Source organism: Stigmatopora argus, chromosome 19, assembly GCF_051989625.1.
Source record: "Stigmatopora argus isolate UIUO_Sarg chromosome 19, RoL_Sarg_1.0, whole genome shotgun sequence".
In the NCBI taxonomy this organism is placed as follows: domain Eukaryota; kingdom Metazoa; phylum Chordata; class Actinopteri; order Syngnathiformes; family Syngnathidae; genus Stigmatopora; species Stigmatopora argus.
This window is the reverse complement of record NC_135405.1, coordinates 2112241-2134068: the sequence shown is the minus strand read 5'-3', so window position 1 is coordinate 2134068 and position 21828 is coordinate 2112241. Positions and strand designations below refer to the sequence as shown.

The 21828-nt window shown below is 42.5% G+C and overlaps 1 protein-coding gene across 10 annotated transcripts in view; it reads right to left on the bottom strand.

Annotated features, from left to right (window-relative positions):
• The window catches only part of epha7 (eph receptor A7), a 129903-nt gene that overhangs the window by 40603 nt on the left and 67472 nt on the right, over nt 1–21828 (bottom strand). For all 10 annotated transcript variants that reach the window (XM_077587749.1, XM_077587754.1, XM_077587751.1 and 7 more), the window contains one exon: nt 15996–16051. In XM_077587749.1, the coding sequence (XP_077443875.1) occupies nt 15996–16051 (56 nt within the window). The remainder of the gene's footprint in view (nt 1–15995; nt 16052–21828) is intronic.

Sequence of the window (21828 nt, the reverse complement as noted above, 5' to 3'; positions counted from 1 at the left end):
AACATTTTGGTCACATTAAAACATTCACATTTTGCACAATGACTTGTGCTGTAGCTTGTGATGCAGTGCAAATTCCTGTAACACTTTGTCTGTAAAATATCTAATTACACAGTTTTTCTTAGCATTTCTACTACCCATAAATGATGTAATAGTAACAACATTTAATGATTAATATCCGTAAAGACAAAATCTTAATAAACGTCACTAGAATATGCACAAATCTGACTTAAATTTTACCTTATTTTTCACGTCTGTCCTTCTCACTTCTCCAATGGTTGTACACTTTGTCCAGGTTGATGGCTTCGTCTGCTTCTTGCTTGGACTTTATGCGGATCAGCTGATCCAAATGTGTCACTTCAAGACGATTTCTGGATTTTGTTTTGATACGATTCATTAAACTAAATCCTCTTTCACAGTCGGCACTGGAAGCTTGAAATGTAGCACAAATATCCACAAGCTGTGAGATCTCCTTTAGCTCCTCACATCTAAGTGTTGCAGCAACCATATCTGAGAATGTTCTGATTGACCTCTGTTTAAGTTTCTGCTTCATTATGTACTTGAATTCAGCATACTGACTGTTAATGGTCTCCATAGACTGTAGTGGGTGGTGGAGAATGGCCTCATACTTCTTTGCCAATGTGGCAATGTCTGCTGATCCATAGTCAAAACTGAGCTCAATGTTTCAATATCAAATGCAGACCATTCCTTTAATTCATCCTCTGGAAAACGAGCATCCATGTGATCACACAGCTTACTAATAAAAAGAATAATCTCACCAGTATTTCTGCCATCAGCTGATGAGGTCCCCATTGCCTCTTTGACACGGTCGCTCCACTGTACATCCTTCTTCAAGTATTGGGAACGCAACTTCTCAATTTTTGCTCTAGAAAAGCAGTGTCCTTCCATCACAGTCAGGTTGCGTCTTTGTAAAGTGAGGCAGAGTTGTGCTAGCTCACCCAAAACATCTCCCAGAGCAGTGATAGTAACCTTGAATTTTGTATTACTCAGCTTTTTGTAGCAGTACCTTGCCACTGGATCTCTGTTATGGGTGATTTCTCTTTTACAGAATTCTGTAAGCACAGTGTAGTTCCTCAGAACAGCATTGACAGCTTGGTGCCGCGACAGCCATCGAACTTCGTTCAGAGGCCTGAATGACAGTGCATCTTCATCAAGAATCTTTGCCAGGTCCTCCATTTTGCCCCTCTTCACAGCGGACCGCGAGAAAGTGGAATAGACGGTTCTAAGAAGAGTTTCAACATCTCGCATCGAACGCACATTTTTCCAGGCATCATCAATGCCCAAGTCCTCTCTGTGGGCCACACAATGTTGTTCAGTTAAGTGTGGTATTTGGCGCTTTAACAAAGCTGCAACTCCGTTGTGTTTTCCTAGCATCACTGAGGCACCATCCGAGGTCAGCATCACCATTTTCTGCATGTCCAGTCCATGTTTGGAGTAAAACTGAGTTATTCCTTGCACAATATCCTGAGCAGTGCATGCTGTCAGCTGGATGATGCCACCAAACACAGTTTTGTAGTTAACATCATTTTCCTCCCTGTATTTAATATATATGACTAGCATTTTGTGTACTGATATGTCTGTGCTCTCATCTACTATCAGGGTATGCCAGGGTGCATTTTTAATACTGCACATAGTCTCATTCAGCACTATCTCATTGATTGAGTTCACAAATTCAAAGGCATAGTTTTTGCTTCGCCAGCTTTCTGGTATACTCACATACTTTGCCATGTGATCGTGGATTTCTTGAACTGACAGCATTGATGCATTCATTTTGATGGCAAGTAAAGTATTGTCAATGAGAACTTTAACTTGTTCACGGTCCGATTTTGTTTTGTGTGACAGCTCGTTCCTTTTCCCTCGGTCTTTTGCGCTCTCCTGCAATAATGTACCAATCCCCTGTCCCATCTTGACTCTTCGTAAAATTTCGACAGCTTTTAAATGAGTTTTATGCCGAATGTGACGCCTGAGATAGTCCATCTTCCATTCAATCCACATTTTTCCATCTGAAAACTCACTTGCAACTTTGGCATCTCTGCATATTTTGCAGAGTAGACCTTTCTCACTTGAAAAAGAAAAAATATCACCCAATTTCACAGCTTTTTCTTCTATTGTCGCATGGTCCGACAACCATTCCATCTTAAAAGAATTGCATTTCTTTTTTACTGTGTCTTGGCAAGTGGATGTGTCGCTGCCTTTTCGTTTCGCCATGATACGGGGTTTGTAATAGTGATACGACGTTTGTATTAGTATCTATTAACCTGCTAGCTAACCTGCACGGCGCATATGGGCAGGTTCCAGACGCACGCCCCGTCAATGCCGTGATTGGCTTCGTACCGTAAGTGAACCGTATCGTATCATTGGCTGGACAGTGGACACTGTCACTCACTGAGTGAGAAACAAAACAATATTATTGTGCGAATTAATTAGACTAAGTCTAATATTAGATATTAATTAATATGTTATGTCGGTGTTGTTTGTGCGCTGGATAGATTTTCTTGTGCGCAGAGAGCACGAGAGTACTGCGTAATTGCGCACGCGCGCAGCTTAGAGGGAACAGTGTTCCTCAGTAGTCTGGAGCTGAAGACAACAGTAGCAGAGTAGGGCACCTCGACTCCGTTGCTAGTAAGCACCGACAGCTCTTCCATCTTATCCCACAATGGAATGGTTGGTAATGTTAAGAGATTGAAGTAAACTTGAGAAAAAGTACTGTATTTTCACACCTGTAGGGTGCATTGAAAGTCTAAAATTTTCGCCTAAGTGGACGGGGCATCCAATAAGTGCCACATGTATGCACTAAATTCAAGGTTCTGTAGGTGTCGCTGTACTATGACGCTGACCACTTGATTTTCTGGGTGCATTTCTTGCTGAGCTTGGTTTAGTGAACATGCTGACGTGATTGACGACAGTGTGCGGGTGTAATAGGGGGCGGTGGGTTTTTAAAGAATAGAGCACGTACCTATAAATAATGCAGTTATGCGTTGTGCAAAAGAATATCAGTTTGACCCTCGAAAATGGCACCTACAAAGAGACACACTTAAGAGGCACAGTTTAAACTAGCAGCTATCCGCTACGCGAAAGAACATGCAAATCGAGCTGCAGCAAGGCACTTCAACATAAATGAGAGCATGGTTTGCAAGTAGAGGAAGCTGGAAAATTGGTTTAAACAAGCCAAAAAGACAACGCTGAGCTTCCGTGGAGGTAAAGCGAGGTGCCCATGTTGGAAGAGTTTCTCAACCACTGGATTGAAGATGAAAGCAGCAGGGAGAAGCGTCTCTACAGTCACCACTCGACTAAGGGAAAAAAGCTTGCCGATGAAATGAAAATTTAACATTTTCATGGAGGTCCGTATTGGTGCTTTCGCTTCATGAAACGGAGTCATGCCCATCCGGGCAAGAACTACATATTGGATATTAAAATTCATTGTGTTTAATTGATTCCTGCTAACAAAACTTTGATGAGAATGACTTTTTCATCTTATCACAGCTTCTGTTTATCCTAGGTCAGATCGCAGGGGCAGCAGCTTCAGCAGGGAAGCGCAGACTCCCCAGTCACTTCATCCAGCTCTTCCGGGTGGATCCCAAAGCGGGGATAATAAGGGGAGCATTTAGCCGAGTGGAACAGGGCATGATATGCACACGCCCATTCCCCTTTGACCCGTTGCGTTATTAGAACACGCATTCTGTAATAAATGTTAGACTTTTACATGTACCCTATGTGAGTAAATATCATACCTGTCAACCTCTGCCGATAACTGCCCTTATAAATGATTATTGATTCCCCTTACAAACCCCCAAAAAACCTTACAAACACCGTACGAGTCTTCCAATTTTAATTAAATATTACTAATAATGATTTACTGGTATTAATCATTATTCCAACATTTGGTCCTTCGAGTCGGGGTCAACACACCGATAAGGAATCCAGACGCTGCGGTTCAATATCTGGAGTGACTGTGCACGGCGAGAAATCCCTTTACCAGGCTGGATTATTTCTCAGCAGCGCCTGGATTCTGGTCGGTTGAAGACTATCCATTTGACAGGCATCTATCGGCATTTCTGGTGAGTCCGTGTGAAATGTCTGCATATTGTTGATGGGTTCCAAATGCGCGAAGGGCATCTCACGCGATGGCCTTTTTTTGAGAAAAAAAGGCTCGCGTCCTGGGGATGGCGATTTTTAAAACCCTGTGAATACTAGTCACTGGCGAGTAGACACGGGTGTGGTCTATAAAATGTGGTGGTCGACGTTGTTTTGGTTGTGTGCGTAGTTGTTAAAGCCTAAGGAGAAACAGGAGGAAAAAGAAAAAAAAAGGTACTACGAGGTTACACACGAATCCACTCCAAAAATGGATGGCTCAAACATTAAAGCGGCTATTGACGACGCTCCAAAGATGCGTCTGCCGTGTAAAGATTGGAAATTTGTTGAAAATCAGAGCGCTTTTAGAATTTGACATCTAAACTTATTGATAAAATAAATATGGTTTTGCTAGCTTAATATGCATAAGATATTGATACTACGGGATAATGTACGTACTAAATGCATGGAAAGTAATATATATGTATAATATATGAATGGAGATACAAGCGACACGGCTTGTTCCACAGATACAAATTATTGTTTTTGATGACGAGGCGGGGAAAGGCAAAACGTGCTGTTTTGTAAATAATAGCAGTCCTCGGCTGGTTGATAGGAGCGAGGCGATGGGCTGTTTTGTTCTAAAAACATAACATGCCTGCTCAAAATGATTTGAATGAGGATTTTGAACATGAGGATGTTGAGCTAAATTTAATGGAAACACTGGCATTTGATTTGGTTAAACCAGAGATCACATTTTTTTGTGAATGGAATTCGATTGGAATTTTTGTGTGATGCTGAAACTTGATAAACGACCAATTAAATGTTTAGCGGGGTTGCCAAACCTGCGTTTTTGTCATACTCTAAACTAGTCAAATAATGCATCGGCTGCGGGGGAGCGCGGCTGTCTTTGCTGCTGATTTGAACGCGAAGAAACATGTGGACCGCGGGGCGGCTGATTTGTCAGGGTTAGGCATTCAGTATGCGCGCGGACCGCACGAGCGACTAAATTTTTTTGGACCCCTTCTGTGAAGACATTACAAAAATTGGCCTTGGGGGTGCTGAAGCAAACTTGAGGGCAGAAATGGGTTTTGCTATGATATAGTTATGCTTGCAGCATATTGTGGTTATGGGGTCTTGGCAAAATATTGTGATATAGTTGGATATCGGGAGAGGAATTAATTTAGTCTTCTCTAAAAAGCGTTGTAATTGTGCACAGGAGGCGAATCATTGTGCGCGAAAAGAAAAAGAGATCGCTTAGGAATGTCAACAGAGATAAGAATGCTGCTTCGCAGCAATCGTGAAGGTCACAGTTAGCAGCTAAGAGCGTGCTTCTGTTAAACATTTCATAATAAAAGAAGCAGGGTTTCCGCAATGACCTTCGCATTTATTTTTTGGATTTAATCAGGAATGTCTTTCGAGGTGATAGAAAATCTGTTTAGCAAAGATTGCTTTGGTAAAAGCTTTGGAATTGGGAATAGAGCAAGATAGCCATTTTTGACCAATTTGTGGATTTCAAAGGGCTCTTAATTAAAGAGGACTAGTTTTTGGAGGATAAAAGGATATTAATACTGTTTTTGAATGGTTGAATTGTTCAAAATACTTTAATATAGGAGATTGGCTGGTTAAAGAAAAATGAATGGAATTTTTTTTACAATATTATGGCATATTGGTGACAATTTGTGGGTCCTTTATTAAACATTGAAAATTGTAATTAGGAAATGCCTAATAAAAGGTTGATTTCTCTAATTTAACTATTGTAGATTTTTATTGTGGTAACAGAGAGCTATAGGAAATAGCTCTTATCTTAAGTAAACATAGTATGGGGTGATTTGCAAATTATGTCTTAGGTATTAAGAGTTATTTGGTTGTTAAAGAGATCAGACATGGAATTAACAATGCAGAAATGGCATGAGAAAATTCATGGCATTCGTCAAAATTATTAGGTAAATTGAACCTGGCTGGGGTAGATAAGATAAATGGTTTAGGATAGGCATAGTTTCCCTAGAAGAAACATGGAGTGTTTTTAAGTGCACAAAAGACATTCCCTGTTTGGCCTGAAGGGGGAAATATGCTTTGGTATAGGTCAGGGGTCACCAAACTACGGCCCGCGGGCCGGATACGGCCCGCCGGCACATTTGGACCGGCCCTCTGAACAATACCAGAGACGCTATCGGATGTTTTTTATTTTTTTTTATTTATTTTTATTTTTTTTGGATGCAGCCCGCCGGCACATTTGGACCGGCCCTCTGAACAATACCAGAGACACTATCTGATTTTTTTCTCCTATTTGGCCTTGAAGACTGGGACGTTTAAATCCTGTGTTTGGTTCATTGCACCCCTGCTGAGCCCACAAATCATCCCAGTGAAGCGGGGCTTCGCATTGCTTCTTTGGTGACACGCGCGGGGAGAGTGTTTCCCTTTGATGCAGGCGGGCACGTCCACCGTTGCATGCACGAGCAGTGTTACCGAGACATCTGGACAATCGCAGGTGAGGGCGGAGCCCTGGGACCATCGCGGACTATTCAAGCATATAAAAACTGCAACCTGTTTGAGAACAGAATAATGGCGAAAAAGTTAGGTGAGAGAAAAATTGATTCAGAATGCAGGGTATTTAACCTGGAGTGGACAAACGATTTTTTTTTGTTCAATGCAAAGAAAAGGCTGTTTGTCTCATTTGTCAAGAGACGGTGGCGGTATTCAAAGAATACAATCTTTGCCGACACTATGAATCCCGTCACAAAGACAAGTACGATAGCTTGCAAGGCCAAATACGAGCAGACAAACTCTCAAAGCGAAAAAGTGGACTACTATCTCAGCAGAACCAGGCATCCGTTCGGGCCAGCTTTTGGGTTGCTAAATTGATAGCAAGCAGCGGTAAGCCTTTCACTGACGGAGAGTTTGTTAAGAAATGTATGGATACTGTCGCGGAGGAGGTGTGTCCCGAGAAGAAAGATGCATTTAATGCCGTAAGTCTGTCGGTGAGTACAATGACCAGACGCGTTGAAGAAATCGGGAGTAATGTATATGCCCAGCTGCAGCAGAAGACGAAATAATTTGACTTTTTTTCATTAGCACTGGATGAAAGCACGGACGTGCAAGACACAGCGCAACTGCTCATTTTTATTCGTGGAGTTAGCGCAAACTTTGAGATTTGCAAGGATCTGGCAGCCCTCCAAAGTCTCAAAGGGACTACAACGGGAGAGGATATTTTTGACAAAGTGTGCCAAACCATGGAGAAGTTGGACCTGGACTGGTCAAAGCTAGCTAGCATCACGACTGACGGGGCTCCTAGCATGGTGGCCGAAACTCGCGGTCTAATAATGGGACGCATGAACCGGGAGTTGGAAAAAAAGGGGTCTCACCGCCCCGCTACGAGTCCACTGCCAAATTCACCAGCAAGCACTGTGCTGCAAAATGTTGTTCTGTAATGACGGTTGTGGTGTCGTGCATAAACTTCAGAGCAAAGAGAGAAGATTGTGCATGGCACAACAGAAAGTTAATGTTCCATGGCTTTTTTTTCTATGAAGAACCCAGAGAGAGTTATTTAGTTATTATTTATTTCATAAATAGTGTTATTTATTTCCTGTTTTTTCTGTGAAGAACTCAGAGAGGGTTATTTAGTTATTATTTATTTCCTTAATAGTGTTATTATATGTTTCCTGACTTTTTTTCTGTAAAGAACCTGGAAAGGGTTATTTGGTTATGTGTGGCTTTCTGGAAAACAATAAAAAAAAATTAAGCTCCCCTACGATCGTCACACTTTTTCTGTTACAAACTGACACCGGCCCCCCATCAGAGAAGGGAAAAGTTATGTGTCCCTCACAGGAAAAAGTTTGGGGACCCCTGGTATAGGTCATATTGATGACTATTGGGACGTCACTGTCTATTGCTTTAGGGGCACACAAATTAAGAATTTAGCCAAAACTTACTGCATTGCAATTATGGGGTTAATACACCTAAATGTTACAGTGATAACGATTGGCAATAACAAGCTTAGATAAAGGGGAATATCTACAACAAATTCTGGTGGGGCCTTTCATGGTGTGAAACAAGTGATGAAATAATGTCTATATTTCAAAAATAACATTTCCAAATTATAAAATATCAACCTTTGAGTAATACTTTAAGTAGATGGGTTGACTAGAAAGGGCAAAATTCGATAGCATTGAAAGGGGGTGTAACTTAATGCAGAACATGGAGGTAAAGTTTTTACAAACGGTTAAAATACTTAAAGGGGGGGTGTGTGTGTTTCAATGTGTCACAACTTTTCCGTTATTGCATTATTGGCGAATAGATAGTTAATCACAGCCACTCGCATGGCAGTCCACATGCTGACTGACTGGGGTAAGGGGCGGTGGCAATTGAACAAATTTCTATTTTTAGATATGTGGCACGCGAATCTAATACATTAATTACCTAGTTTCTTCAGGCATCAACGTTGCGGTTCGAGGATCTACTAATGCGGGGTGGATCCAGACCTTCCGGAGTGTGGAGTATTCCTGGTGTCCTCAAGAATTCGTAGGTTTTCTCCGGGTACTCCAGTTTTACTCCAACAAACCAAAATTATGGATGATTGGGGAAGCACTCTAAATTCCTTGATTATGAGTGCGAGCGTGGATGAGTGTCTGTCTTTTGTGTTTTAATTGGCTAGCCACCAAGATACAGTGGTTCCTCGTCATACGACCGCTCATCATACAAAATGCTCGTCTTACGGGGGAAATTTCGATCGAATAATTCGCCCGTGATGCGGTCAAAATTTCGTGATGCGACCAAGCCAGGTGGCCATGGCATTTTTTTTTGCATATCTTTCGTGTATAACAATATTTACGAGCACCGGATGAGTTATTCAGACCAGGAAACGCACAACGCGCATGCGCGGGGAAAAGAGGGCTTTCTGGGTAATGAAGTATACTCGTGCACAGCTCAGCTGCTGCATTTCCTGTTATTTTTATCTACTACGAGGAGTATTATATTACTTCTCGTTGGCTGCTCATAAGAACATCGGGGGCACTGGCTCGCAACAGCATCCCCGGTAGCAACTCTATCATAGGCGCCGTTCGAGGGAATGCGAACACAGATGCTACAAGCTAAAAGGAGCCGCTAGCCAGCCGAAGCTCCCATGAGCAGCGGTGCGATTGCTGATAAGACTGCTGCTCGTTGGCAAGTGGTCGTGCGTTCTCCGATTGTGAGGACATTTGTGTGCATCATTTTCGGAATATTTTGAAGGGAATAGTACGACAGCAAACAGCCCATCGATAGCGAACGTGAGGGTGGAGTGTTTGTTCTGTTTACGAGTGCGTTGTGTGGAAGAAAAAAAAAACCGAAGCCTCCCGCCCCTTTTGTGCCCCTCTCCCCTCGGCGAAATCCGACCAATTTTAGTTAGATTAAACACTTTATTTCTATTAAACCACTCGTTATTTATTACTTTGTCAATATATGGCAAATTATAAGAAATAAAATATTTTTTTCAATCCAATATCCTGTTTTTGGTGTTTTTTTCAGAGAGTTGGAACGAATTAATTTGTTTCCCATTCATTTCAATGGGAAACTTCCCCTCGAGTTACGAGAATCTTGTCATACGAGCTCAGTCCCGGAACGGATTAAGCTCGTATCTCGAGGTACCACTGTATATCAATATTCTAATATCAAGGTGGAAGATTTCTGAAATCGCTGATAAGCCTTTCGAGGACGGCAGTGGCAGAGTAGGACAGAAACAAAGAGAAGGATTTCGCCAAATGAAATTTTTTGATTTCTGCAATGGGAAATTTGGGAACCTGGGGGACTAAACAAAAACAAAAGACTAATCTAGGAGGGCTGCCATTTTGAGGGATGGGGGATTTCATACCTCAAAGAGGGGGAGGTTATAGATTCAATCTATATGCAGATATATGGCCAAAACACGGGCGATTCCCCCTTATGTCAAGCTACAAAAGCTACATATCCATTTCAAAGGATACATATGGATTTTATAGAGAATATGTGGGGTACATAACAGTCCTAAAACAGATTGGGGAAACCTTGTTGCAGAAACTGGTCTAGATTGGCAAGCTTGGATGACACACGCGTGCGAAAAACCATCAGGCTTTTGATAAAATTAACCCATACGGTGGAGGCATTACAAAAAATTATTCAGACTGACAAATTAACTTGTGGATCCTTGTCTGACGTTTTTCCTAAGTCCATGGGCAGGTGGAGAAGACCCTTTTTACAAATTTCACATTTGTGTCTCAAGAACAATGACCATGTCTATGGAGACGGTAAGAAAATCGTCAGAGATGGAAACACCCGGATCCGCCATAGTAAAATTAAAATCTGAGATGACCAGAGATGATGACTTCATTTCCGCAACAGGGAGTTCCCAAACGGGAGGCGGTAAGAATAAATTGGTTATTGTTGATGGAAAATGCAGCTATTATAAATCAAACCTGTATAACATGTATGGGGCCCGACCTCTCTTAAGAGTAGTACCCGCGCAAATCAAATAAAAATAAAAATAAAATCAGACTTAGGCTTGTCATCGTCATTGACTAGACAAAAGCCTAATTGTCATCATACCCAGCTGCGTATGACGAAATTGAAAGTGCTTCTCCACAAAGTGCGCATTTCTCAGGCAAGAGCCCAACCAAGTGATAGTTTCAGACTTGCTGGCATTCTGCCGTGATGGATACATCACATCACCTCCCGAGCGCAACCAACTCCCGGCGACTGCGAAAAGGTTTGCCTAACCGATGCCAACAAAGAATAAAATGGATCACTTACCTCCCACTGTCTGCCTACTTACCTTCAGTCAGCCAGCAGGAGGCAGATCGCCGCCCAACGTCCTTCATGTTTCCTCACCCCGAAGTTGTTACACAGAGGGGATTGTGTGTCATGCTACTGCAATTTAGAGTCCTGATGGCTGTGGGAAAGAAGCTGTCCTTAAGCCTCTTTGTCCGTGCCCTGTGAGACCGGTAGCGCCTGCCAGAGGGAAGCAGCTGGAACAGGTCGTGACCAGGGTGGTCCGGGTCCCCAACAATGTTCCCGACTCTGCTGAGGTAACGAGGGCTGGCAATATCTTCCAGTGAGGGCAGAGAGCAGCCGACGATCCTTTGGGCAGTGTTGATCACTCTCTGCATGGTCTTTTTGTCTGCTGCCGCACTGTGATGCCGTATGCCAGGATGCTCTCCACAGTGGCTTTATAGAAGGTTACCAGAAGCTTAGTGTCCAAGTTGTTCCTCCTGAGTACCCTCAGGAAATGGAGTCGTTTCTGAGCCTTCTTCACTACTGCCGTGGTGTTTGTGGACCAAGAGAGCTTGTCCGTGACGTGGACCCCCAGGAATTTAAAGGACTGGACCCTGTCTACACGAACTCCATTTATGAGGAGTGGGGCCAGATCTGTGCTCTGTTTGCAGAAGTCCAGGATTATTTCTTCAGTTTTTGTGTTGTTCAGTGTGAGGTTGTTCATCGAGTACCACAAAGACAGTTTGTTGACCTCGTCTCTATAGGCCGCCTCATCCCCTCCTGAGATGAGTCCGACCACAGTGGTGTCATCAGTAAGTTTGATGATGTAGTTGGACTGGTGGGTTTGTGTACAGTCATAAGTGTACAGGGAGTACAGAAGAGGACTCAGTACACAGCCTTGAGGGGAGCCAGTGCTCAGTGTAATGGAGGAAGAAAGGTGGGAACCAAGTCTAACAGTTTGTGGTCGGTTGGTTAGGAAATTCTTTATCCAACAGCAGATGGAGGAGGTTAGTCCGAGGTGGGAGAGTTTGTCAGTCAGAATGTCCGGTTTCATGGTGTTGAAGGCTGAGCTATAGTCAATGAAAAGCATCCTCACGTAATTCCCATGGTGTTCCAGGTGGCTCAATGCTGTATTTAGAGCAATGGTGATAGCATCCTCAGTGGACCTGTTAGCTCTATAAGCAAACTGGTGAGGGTCAACTGAGGGAGAGATTGTATTCCTGATATGGCGGGCTATCAACTTTTCAAAGCACTTCATGATCACAGGCGTGAGAGCAACAGGCCTATAATCATTCATGCTGTCGATGGTTGGCTTTTTGGGGACAGGGATAATGGTGGCAGATTTCAGGCAGGATGGAATGATGGATTGTTGCAGGGAACAATTGAAGATTTTTGTGAAGACTCCAGCCAGCTGGTCAGCACAGGCTTTGAGCACCTTTCCAGGTACTCCATCAGGTCCAGCAGCCTTCCTGGTATTCATAGACCGCATTTCCAGTCTCACTTCCTGTTCCTGGAACTTCAGTGTATTGCTACAGGGTAGTGGCGGGGGTGTTGAGACTGGGTCTGATTTGTCAGTCTCAAAGCGGGCAAAGAAACGGTTCAGTTCCTCCGCTGGTGAGGCATCTGCGTTAACAGACATATTATTGTTATTGTAGTTGGTAATATGTCGTAATCCCTGCCACATCCTCTTTGGGTTATTTCCTGTGAAGTGCTCCTCAATTTTCTTAGTATATTCTGCCTTGGCCTTTTTAATGCCTCTTTTCAGCTCAGCTCTGGCAACTCTATATTTCATCTTGTCCCCTTATCTGAAAGCGGTGTTACGGCATTTGATGAGTGCCTGTGTCTCCTTGGTCATCCAGGGTTTTTGGTTAGGAAAAACCCGTATTTGTTTATTTCTAGTGACATTGTCCATGCAGTTTTTGATATAGGAAAGTACAGCGTCCGTATAGTCCTGGAGGTTGTCGTGTTCAAAGAGTTCCCAGTTGGTGCGGAAAAAACAGTCCTGCAGCTGAGAAAGGGCATCCTCGGGCCAAGTTTTTATTGTCTTTATTTGTGGCCTTGTTAGCCTCCGGAATGGAGTGTATGCTGGGGTGAGGGCTAGACAGAGGTGATCCGATCCAGCTAGGTCAAGAGTTTTGTCTCCCCTCGTGTGACATTTTACGTATTGGATAAACTTAGGTAGAACAGTCTTTAAACATGCTCTGTTAAAGTCACCAGCAACAATACAGACTCCATCGGGATGGTCAAGCTGTTGTTTGTTTACACCCATTAGCAGGAGGTTTAATGCCGTGTTGACGTTAGCATCAGGAGGAATGTAGATCGCCGTTACTATGACGACCGTTAGCTCTCTCGGTAGGTAGTAGGGCATACATCGTACTGCCAATAGCTCTAAGTCCGGGGAACAGTGAGTGTCAATGATCCTACTGTCACCACACCATTCATTATGTATGAACAAGCAAAGTCCTCCTCTGCTTTTGCATGTTAGTTCCTTAGAACGATCGTTCCGAAAAACCGTTCGGCTAGCTAGCGATACCGCAGCGTCAGGGATTTGCGGGTGTAGCCACGTTTCCGTGATGAGGATAATGTTACAGTTCTTAATAAAGCTGTTGGTAGCAATTCGAAGTTCCAACTCATCCATTTTGTGGGTGATGGATCTGGCGTTGGTCAAAAAGATACTCGGAAGCGGTGCTCGGTGTGGTTGTTGACTTAGCTTAGCAGCAAGGCCCGCCCGACAACCGCGCTTTTGCTTCCTTTATCTCCGCCGCCTTCGCCTCCTTCGACGTGCTTTGAGTGGGCTGACTATCCACGGAGATCCCGGAGGTCTCAAGATGCCCTCGGGGATATTGTAGGTTCGTTGGTAGTTCGTTGTGACATCGGATATATCGCATCTCCTTCCGATAGCAATTAAGTCGTGGCGACTGTAGGAAAAGTTTGCCTCGCAGATGTTGGTAAATAACAATAGGATTGAGAAAAGAAAACACCAAACTGGAGAGCAAAAAGCCGCTGCATCCGTGTGCGCCGCCATTTTGGCGATAGTATTTTAAGTCCGGGGAACAGTGAGTGTCAATGATCCTACTGTCACCACACCATTCATTATGTATGAACAAGCAAAGTCCTCCTCCTCTGCTTTTGCCTGTTAGTTCCTTTGAACGATCACCCCTGATTGTGTAAAGGAGAAGATGTAAGCCAAAGTGTGAGAAATGAAATAATGTATACCCTGTTCCAAGAGCAAAGGACACAGCTAACTTTTCAACACATGTTGTGTTTGATCATTTTACCTGCTTAAACCTTACAGGGCATGGTCTGAAGCTGGAGGCGTTAAATGAGACGTGGTGTGCCGACGTCCTAAAACCGACTACACCCTGATACCACGTTCTGACCTATGATGGTGGTGGGGTGGAAATAAATTATACGACTCCTGCTGAAACACGGCAGGACTTTGTGCCTTGGGGTCACTGCTTTTACCAGTGTCTGTTTTTCTATCTACAGTGGAGGAGATACAATTGGCTGAAATCCAGTATGATGGTGGGTCCCTCCCGACGGCGTCGATCGGTATGGAGAGAGGGAGATCCAACATACATTCATGCGATTGGCATCCCCCGGGGCGTACCAGATGAGTATAAGTTGGCTAATCAGGTCGCAGCAGGTTGGGAGTCTATTTTTCTTTTAAGTACCCCAAAACAAAAATGTGATAAATTACCTGCATTACAATGTCCAAAACCTTGGAAATTATACTGAACAGGGATTTGTGGCGATAAAGGAACAACTGGCAGCCACTAGTCTGATGGCGTTCCAGGATCGTGCAGCGGTTGAAATGCTTCTTGAAGGAGCAGGGGGCGTATGCAATGTTTGAAAATGTTGCACTCAACAACACGTCCCCCACTGGGTCCCACACCAGGGCCAACGATGGCCTGCAGACCCTAAACCGCAAGCATCCTGGAGTAGAATGATCCGCTTGAAAGATTGGTGGGATAAGGCCTTCGTACATACAAAGATTTGGCCCAATCTGTTGCATTTTCCGTAGCCATTTTTGCAACGATTTTGACATTATGTGGGTGTTGTGTTATTCCCTGCTTAAGATCCTTGATAGGCCGACTTATAACCACTGCGATTGCACCTACGAATTCTAAATTGCATGAATTATATCCTCTGCTGATGAAACGTACTGAGGGGAGCAGTGAATTCCAGGAGCATGGTAATTCCGAGAATGAATTGGGCGAAATTTGATAATGTTTTTGTTTTTCAGAACAGCCGAACGAGTAGAGCCTAAGCGGGTAAAATTAAAGCAGCCAACGGAGATATCCCTCTCTTCTTGGATTTGCCATAAAATGAATAACAAACATATAATAAAAAGGGGGGGAAATGTTGGATTTATTATGGGATGTTTCTATATGTTTTGTAAGCATTTTTAATAATAAGGCTATGAATTAATTCATGATAATATTATAGATGTATGCATTTTAATTACTTTTGTATAAGAGTGTCTTTAATTTGAGACTGGGGCAAACTCGAGGTCACCCTGCTGGCTCCAGCTTGTTGACATAACACCTCACCCTCCAAGGACTGTTTACTGGGAGATAGACCTCGCAACCCATCCACCCAGATGCAAATTCGCAATGATCTACGAAGGACTCATAAATTGTTTTGTCTGGGACGCCGGCAGTTTACCTTATAAAGAAATTATTATGCTTATACTGCAAATTCTTACGCAGGTGTTTTGGTTTCAATCTAATAATGGCAATTGTTTTGCATCAGATTACATTGAAATGTTTTCCGTTTTGTCACGACTAAATACGATGAAAAATATACTACACGTCAGAATGCTTGGGAACGAAGCGGCGTTACGAGTATACTCCTTGCAAGTTGTAACCAGATATGTGAAAGATGTCTTCCAATTTTAATTAAATATTACTAATAATGATTTACTGGTATTAATCATTATTCCAACATACAGCTAATACGCCGAGGTGGCTAATATGCTAGAAAACACGGTATGTAATTTTCTAAATCTTAACAGTATCAGCTCAGGACCTACAGCACAGATATCATTCTTTTAAAAAAACAAAAAGAGAAAAAACAATCAGTTGTTTCCTTAGTTGTCCTTTCGTTGTCCTTGATCCATAAGAGAAAACCCATGATGGGTAAATGATGGGTATGCAAACAAATACTGTAAAAACACTCACACTGAAAGTAAAGCTCCTCGTCTTCTTCCTTGTCCGCTTTACTACACCTGCAGTACCTGCAGTAGGATAGGAAGACAGGGCCATAATCAGATGATGCCAAAGATTAAATGAACGCCTCCGCGTATAAGCCATATCCTTTAAATTGCCTTAAAATCTTTGAATTTTACAATTTCTCTCACATGAGACGCCCCTGATTCACAACTTTCACCTCCATTTTCATGGTTTGAATAGGGAGCACAAATGTGTTACTTTGAAGGAAGGAAGAAAAATCATCGCATGTGGTATTTCTGAGATACTGTATGAATCAAAAGGATAGTCTGCTGGATTGCACATTATTTGCGTCAATCTCATAAGGAAGTTAATATGCATGTCACTGTAAATGCAAAATATCAAATTATTCAATTTGACAAAATAAATAAGTCTATCTTGACGAGAACCTGATGCTTTTTAATAACAGAAATGACCATTTTCTTACCAGAAGTTTAAGATGTTGTGGCGGCCATATTGTTTGTAATGTTGAAATATTTCGGTTCTGTCAATGGTTCATATTACTGCAATAGACTTTGGAACAAGAAATAAAAAGAAAAAAATTCAAAGCAGATTTTAGTTTTCTTTCATAATCACAAATGTACAAGCATTTTCTTTCTGAGTTCCTGCACGGAGACAAAATCCAAAAGGAAGTCACGCGAGCAGTACAACCAAGAAGTGTGTCCGTACATTGTAGTGTTCACCAAGTCTCTGGGTGCAATAATAGCATGAGATACACATTACGCAGGTATCAAGGCTGTTATTTTAGTGATTGACAGAAAGCCCTTCGATCAGCCTTAACTATTGGGATGTGCTGACATGCTAAACACTACGAACACTTGTAACAATCTACTCGCGTCTGGCCAGTCAAAGCACGTATAACTACTGGTAAAAAGTAAGATGGCAGCACCCTGAGCGAGCAATGGCAGGCACAAGTACCGTATTTTCTCGCATATAAGCCGTATTTGTGGCTAAAAAAAATGACGACTGAATCCAGGGTACTGCTGAGATGTGCATAAATTAGACTTGACATTCACAAAACTAAAAGGTGACAAAGACAAAACGCTATAACGCAAGACAATACGGCCGATACGGTCATTTATTTCAAAATATTGAAGAGATAAACAGATAAAATGCTAAACAAAATTCATTTTGACATTTATGAATGGTATTCAAGAAAAAAAAAAACGTAACTTGCATAAAACATGAAAAAACTCAATTCTGCCTGTCATTGCTCGCTCAGGGCATTGCCATCTTACCATAGTTAAACGTGTTCTGACTGGCCAGACGAGAGTAGCCTTGATAGATGTGTTCGTAGCATTTACCATGTCAGCACATCCCAATAGTTGTTAAGGCTGATCGAACATCTTGCAGTTGATTGTTAAAATATCAGCCTTGATACCTGCGTATTGTGTATCTCATGCTATTATTGCACCCACTGACTTGGTGAAAAGTAAACCGCTACGGACACTTCCTGGATGTACATGTGAATTCTTTTTTAAATTTGTCTACGTGCGGGGAACATCCTTTCGGAACACAGAAAAAGATTTTGAAAGTTTAGCTGCATGATTGTACATTTGTGATTATGAAATAAAACACAATTCCGCTTTGATTTTTTTCTTTTTATTTCTTGTTCGAAAGCGACAACTATTGCAGTAATATAAACCATCGAAAGAATGGTAGGACAGATGTAATTTCTGTCATTAAAAAAGCGTCAGGTTCTCGTCAAGATTATTATTTTTTCCAATTTAATAATTTGATATTTGGCATTTAAAAAGACAGGGATAGTAACTTCCTTATGATAATGACCCAAATAATGTGCAATCCAGCAGACGATCCTTTGGATTCATACAGTATCTTAGAATACCACGTGAGATGATTTTTCTTAAGATTTTCCATATAAAAACCATGAATATGGAGGTGAAAATTGTGAATAAGGGGGTGTCTTATCCGCGAGAGATTGTCAAATTCAAGGGTTTTAAGGCAATTTGAAGGGTGCCGCTTATATGCGGGAGAATACGGAAAGTGAGTTTTTTCACGTTTTATGCAAGACACTTTTTTTTCTTGAATTTCATTCATAGACGTCAAAATAGATTTTGTTTAGCATTTTATCTGTTTATCTTTTCTCTATTTTGAAATAAATTACCGCATCAGCCACATTGTCTTGCGTTATTGGATTGGATTGGATAACTTTATTCATCCCGTATTCGAGAAATTTCGTTGTCACAGTAGCAAGAGGGTGAGGATGCAGAAATAGGAAAGGTATTTTAGACATAAATAGACAGGTAATAAGTAAGTTAATAAATAAATACATGAATAAATATAGAAATAAATAAGCGTGTTGCTTAAGTATATATATGTATGTATATATATATATATATATATATATATACATATACAGACGCTCCCCTACTTACGAACATACGACTTACGAACAACGGTACATACGAACATGTCTGCAAATTGCGTTTATGTCGAAAAATGTTCGTAAGTTCGATTTTGTATTTTTTTCCGAGTAGTGCTTCTTTCCGCCGCTAATACCGACGCCTGGCGCTGTGAGAGCTCAGCTCACCCAGCATCTACCTTCTTCTGTCCAATTCGTTGCAATGCGGAAGTGCGTGAACGTATCTCCAGTGAGCAAAGAACCTTTTTCATTAAATATCTCGTGCATCCATTATTGAATATGGTTGGTAAAAAGCGAAAGGCTTCTATTGAGGGAGGTGCAAGGAAGAGGCAAGCCATTTCATTTGAAACAAGTGGCAATAATAACGAAGCTTGATGCGCGTGAGAAAGGTGAGCGTTGCACTCTCTCTCTCTCTATATACAGTACTGTACATATTCTCTCCATTTTATTAAATGTTTTTTTCAGTACAAACCAATGCGTGTTACTTATACAAGCCTTAAACATACAAATGCACTTATATAAACGTTCAATATACTTATATAGGCCTTAAACATAAATTATAATACAAAATATAGCACTGAATCAACTTACAAACAAATTCAACTTAAGAACAATCGCTCGGAACCTAACTCGTTCGTAAGTAGGGGGGCGTCTGTATATATATATATATATATATATATATATATACACATATAAGCACATATATACATACATACACATACACACATTTAAGCACATATATATACATACACAGATGTACATGCATGCATACGGTAGGTCTTAACCATTTTTTGTTAAAGAGCCTGACAGCTGATGGGAGGAAGGATCTGCGGAAGCGCTCCTTCCTGCAATGAGGGTGCCGCAGTCTATTGCTGAAAGCGCTTCGGAGGTACTCCACAGTCTCATGCAGGGGGTGGGAGATGCTGTCCATGATGGACATCATCCTGGTCAGCATCCTCCGCTCTCCCACTTCCTCCACAGAGTCCAAAGGACAGCCCAGAACAGAGCTGGCCCTCCTGACCAGCTTATTCAGCTTGTTCCTGTCCCTCTCCGTGCTCCCGCATCCCCAACAGACTACTGCATAAAACACTGTAGATGCCACCACAGTGTCGTAAAAACTCCTCAGCAGTGTCCTGCACACTCCAAAGGACCGTAGACTCCTCAGTAGGTAGAGGCGGCTCTGGCCCCTTTTATACAGGGCATCTATGTTTGTGGACCAGTCTAGTTTGTTGTTGAGTTGAACACCCAGGTACTTAAAATTCTCCACGATTTCAATGTCTGTACCCTGGATGTTCACCTGAGTGGTCTGTTGAGGATTCCTCCGAAAATCGATTACCATTTCCTTTGTCTTAATGGTGTTGATGTAGAGGTGGTTTTGCCTACACCAGTCAACAAAGGCTGTGATGACTCCCCTGTATTCCAGGTCGTTGCCGTCCATCACTCGTCCAACAATAGCGGTGTCGTCAGAGAACTTCTGGAGGTGGCAGGTGTCTGTATTATATTTGAAGTCTGATGTGTAGAGGGAGAAGAGGAGTGGGGAGAGCACTGTGCCTTGTGGGGCCCCCGTGCTGCAAGCTACCACATCAGACGTACAGTCCTGGAGTCTCACATATTGTGGTCTGTCAGTGAGGAAGTCGATGATCCATGCGGCTAGGTGGTTCCTTACTCCAGCCTCTTCCAGTTTCCCTCTCAGTAGGACCGGCTGAATGGTGTTGAACGCACTGGAGAGGTCAAAAAACATCATTACCAGCGTCCTTCCCGTGTTCTCCAGGTGTAAAAGAGACCTGTGCATCAGGTAGGTGGTAGCATCTTCCACACCAATGCCTGGACGATAGGCGAACTGCAGAGGGTCCAGCTCTGCATTCATCAGGGGGCTGAGGTGATTGAGGATGATTCTCTCCAATATCTTGATCAGGTGAGAGGTTAATGCTACCGGCCTGAAGTGGTTTGGCTCCCTGGGGTTCGCAGTCTTTGCAACTGCGAACACACAGGAAGTTTTCCACAAGGTGGGGGACCTTCTGCAGACTGAGGCTGAGGTTGAAAATAAGCAGAATCACTTTGCCAAGCTGATCCGCACACTCTCTCAGTAGTCTGGAGCTGAGTCCGTCTGGACCGGTAGCCTTCCTTGCCTCGATCTTCTTTAGCTGTTTTGTCACCTGATCGACAGTAAATATGCCCGGGCTGCACCATCTACTATTAATAAAAACAGCTAGTCGCCACCTTTCTTCCTACCGCTCTCCTCAGCATCTCGGTCCGCCCTCACCAGCTGAAAGCCATCCAAGGAGACGAGAGAGTCTGGTATTAGTTCATTCAGCCAGGTCTCCGTGAAGCACATAATGCAGATTTTCCGATATTGTCGTTGTTGTTTGGTAAGCGCCATTAGCTCTCCCATCTCATTGGGGAGAGATCTTACGTTCCCCATAATAATAGATGGAATGCTGGGTCTGAATCGTCGCTTTCTCTCCTGACATTTTCGTCCAGCTCTGCATCCTCTTCTCTTCCTCTTTAACTCCGCGGGGAGGTCCAGGTCCAGGGGAATCCAGGTGTTGCGTATCGCTAACAGCTGATCCTTTGTGTAAAACAGCGGAGGCATGGCTGAGTGGGTCAAAAATGTAATGGCCAGAATTCGCAAAGATAAACTAAACTAATAGATCAAGGACTGCCTCTCGCACAACTTGAGTCTTGGAGTAGAGTCTTGAAAGTAAAGTTTTAAAACATTAAAGTATGGAATATAATATATAAAGCAAAGTAACAAGTAAAATCTTAAGAGACAATAAAACGTAAAAATAAAGGATAAAAAACAATACGAGTGAGGGTTTAGGGAGCCACTGCAACTAGCAGCCGCTTTGAACGGCGCCTATGGCATTTTGACTTTGTCACCTTCCAGTTCCGTACATGTCAAGTATAATTTGTGCGGATATGAGCCGTACCCTATATTCAGTCATGATTTTTTTTGTGACAAATACGGCTTATATGCAAGAAATACGGTACTGAAAATAAAGTATTCATTCTGTATTTGAGGAACAGCACTCTAATTCATTTATTTTCTGTAATGTTTTATCCTGACAAGTTTGCAGGGGTGCTGGAGCCTATCCCAGCAAACTGTCGGTAGTAGGTGGGTGACACCCTGATTTGGTTGCAAGCGAGTTGCAAGACACAATGAGACGAACCAACATTCACGTTCGCAGTCCTACTTAGGGTCAATTTAGAGCACGTGTCAAAGTGGTAAGAAATCGACTACAGGAAAAATAAGTCCTGGAACTTGATGTGTATGAGTTATGCTCCTGATTTGCTGCATCATCTTGCAATCTGAAATCAGCATACAATCTCCAGTCTCTCAAAAAAAAATATAATGTGATTAGCAACATAGATAATTATGTTTAACCATGGGAAAAAATAGAT